Raw genomic sequence first — 1090 nt, 5'->3', positions numbered from 1 at the left:
CCCATCCCTCCATCTCTCCTCCTCACCTCCATCCCTCCTCCTCACCTCCATCTCTCCTCCTCACCTCCATTCCTCCTCCTCACCACCATCCCTCCCTCCTCCATGGCTGCTCCTCAGCTCCATCCCTCCTGACTTCTCTTCACCTCCACCCTCCACCCGCCCCTTGCAGCCTCCTTCCCCACCCCCTGACCCATCTCCCCCTGCCCCACAGGTGAATACTGGATCGACCCCAACCAAGGCTGCAACCTGGATGCCATCAAGGTCTACTGCAACATGGAGACAGGCGAGACGTGCGTCTACCCCACCCAGGCCACCATTGCCCAGAAGAACTGGTACCTCAGCCAGAACCCCAAGGAGAAGAAGCACATCTGGTTCGGCGAGACGATGAGCGACGGCTTCCAGGTGGGCAGGGGGACGGTGAGGGTGGGTCAACCAAGGTGGGCAACCTCTGCAGTGCCTTCATGCTTCTTCTCTGGCAGTTCGAGTATGGTGGTGAGGGCTCCAACCCAGCTGACGTGGCCATCCAGCTGACCTTCCTCCGCCTGATGTCCACCGAAGCCTCCCAGAACATCACCTACCACTGCAAGAACAGCGTTGCCTACATGGACAAGGACACTGGCAACCTGAAGAAGGCCCTTCTCCTCCAAGGAGCCAATGAAATTGAGATCAGGGCTGAAGGCAACAGCCGCTTCACCTATGGTGTCACTGAGGATGGCTGCACGGTGAGTGGGATGGGGAGGGTCATGGTGGTGGGGACGTGATGGCTGCGTGGTGAATGGGCCAGGGGGCTGGTGGGGCTGGTGGTCATGGTGGGGCTGGTGGCCATCGTGGTGGTGAGGGTGTGATGGCTGCGTGGTGAATGGGCTAGGGGGAAGGTGGTCAAGGTGGTGGTGGTCAGGGAGGGGGTGAGGACATAGGGTCTGTATGGTGAGTGGGCCAGGGGGCTGGTGGCCATGCTGGGGCTGGTGGCCATGCTGGGGCTGGTGGCTATGGTGGGGCTGATGGCCATGGTGGGTATGGTGGCTATGGTGGGGCTGGTGGTCATGGTGGGTCTGGTGGTCATGGTGGTGGTGAGGATGTGTTGGTGAAT

The 1090-nt window shown here is 61.1% G+C and overlaps 1 protein-coding gene across 1 annotated transcript in view; it reads left to right on the top strand.

The window, feature by feature from the left end:
* LOC104397794 (collagen alpha-1(I) chain-like) overlaps nucleotides 1-761 on the top strand; it is a gene marked incomplete at its 5' end in the record, with an annotated part of 12576 nt that extends 11815 nt beyond the window's left edge. Inside the window, 2 exons of the mRNA XM_010007802.1 lie at nucleotides 212-402; nucleotides 480-761. Coding sequence (XP_010006104.1) covers nucleotides 212-402; nucleotides 480-761 — 473 coding nt within the window. The remainder of the gene's footprint in view (nucleotides 1-211; nucleotides 403-479) is intronic.
* Between the last annotated feature and the right edge of the window lie 329 nt (nucleotides 762-1090).

The sequence above is a fragment of the Chaetura pelagica genome, unplaced genomic scaffold (genome assembly GCF_000747805.2).
Source record: "Chaetura pelagica isolate M959 unplaced genomic scaffold, ChaPel_1.0 scaffold1412, whole genome shotgun sequence".
Taxonomy (NCBI): domain Eukaryota; kingdom Metazoa; phylum Chordata; class Aves; order Apodiformes; family Apodidae; genus Chaetura; species Chaetura pelagica.
The sequence above is the reverse complement of the archived record's forward strand: the minus strand, read 5'-3'. Positions and strand labels throughout refer to the sequence as shown.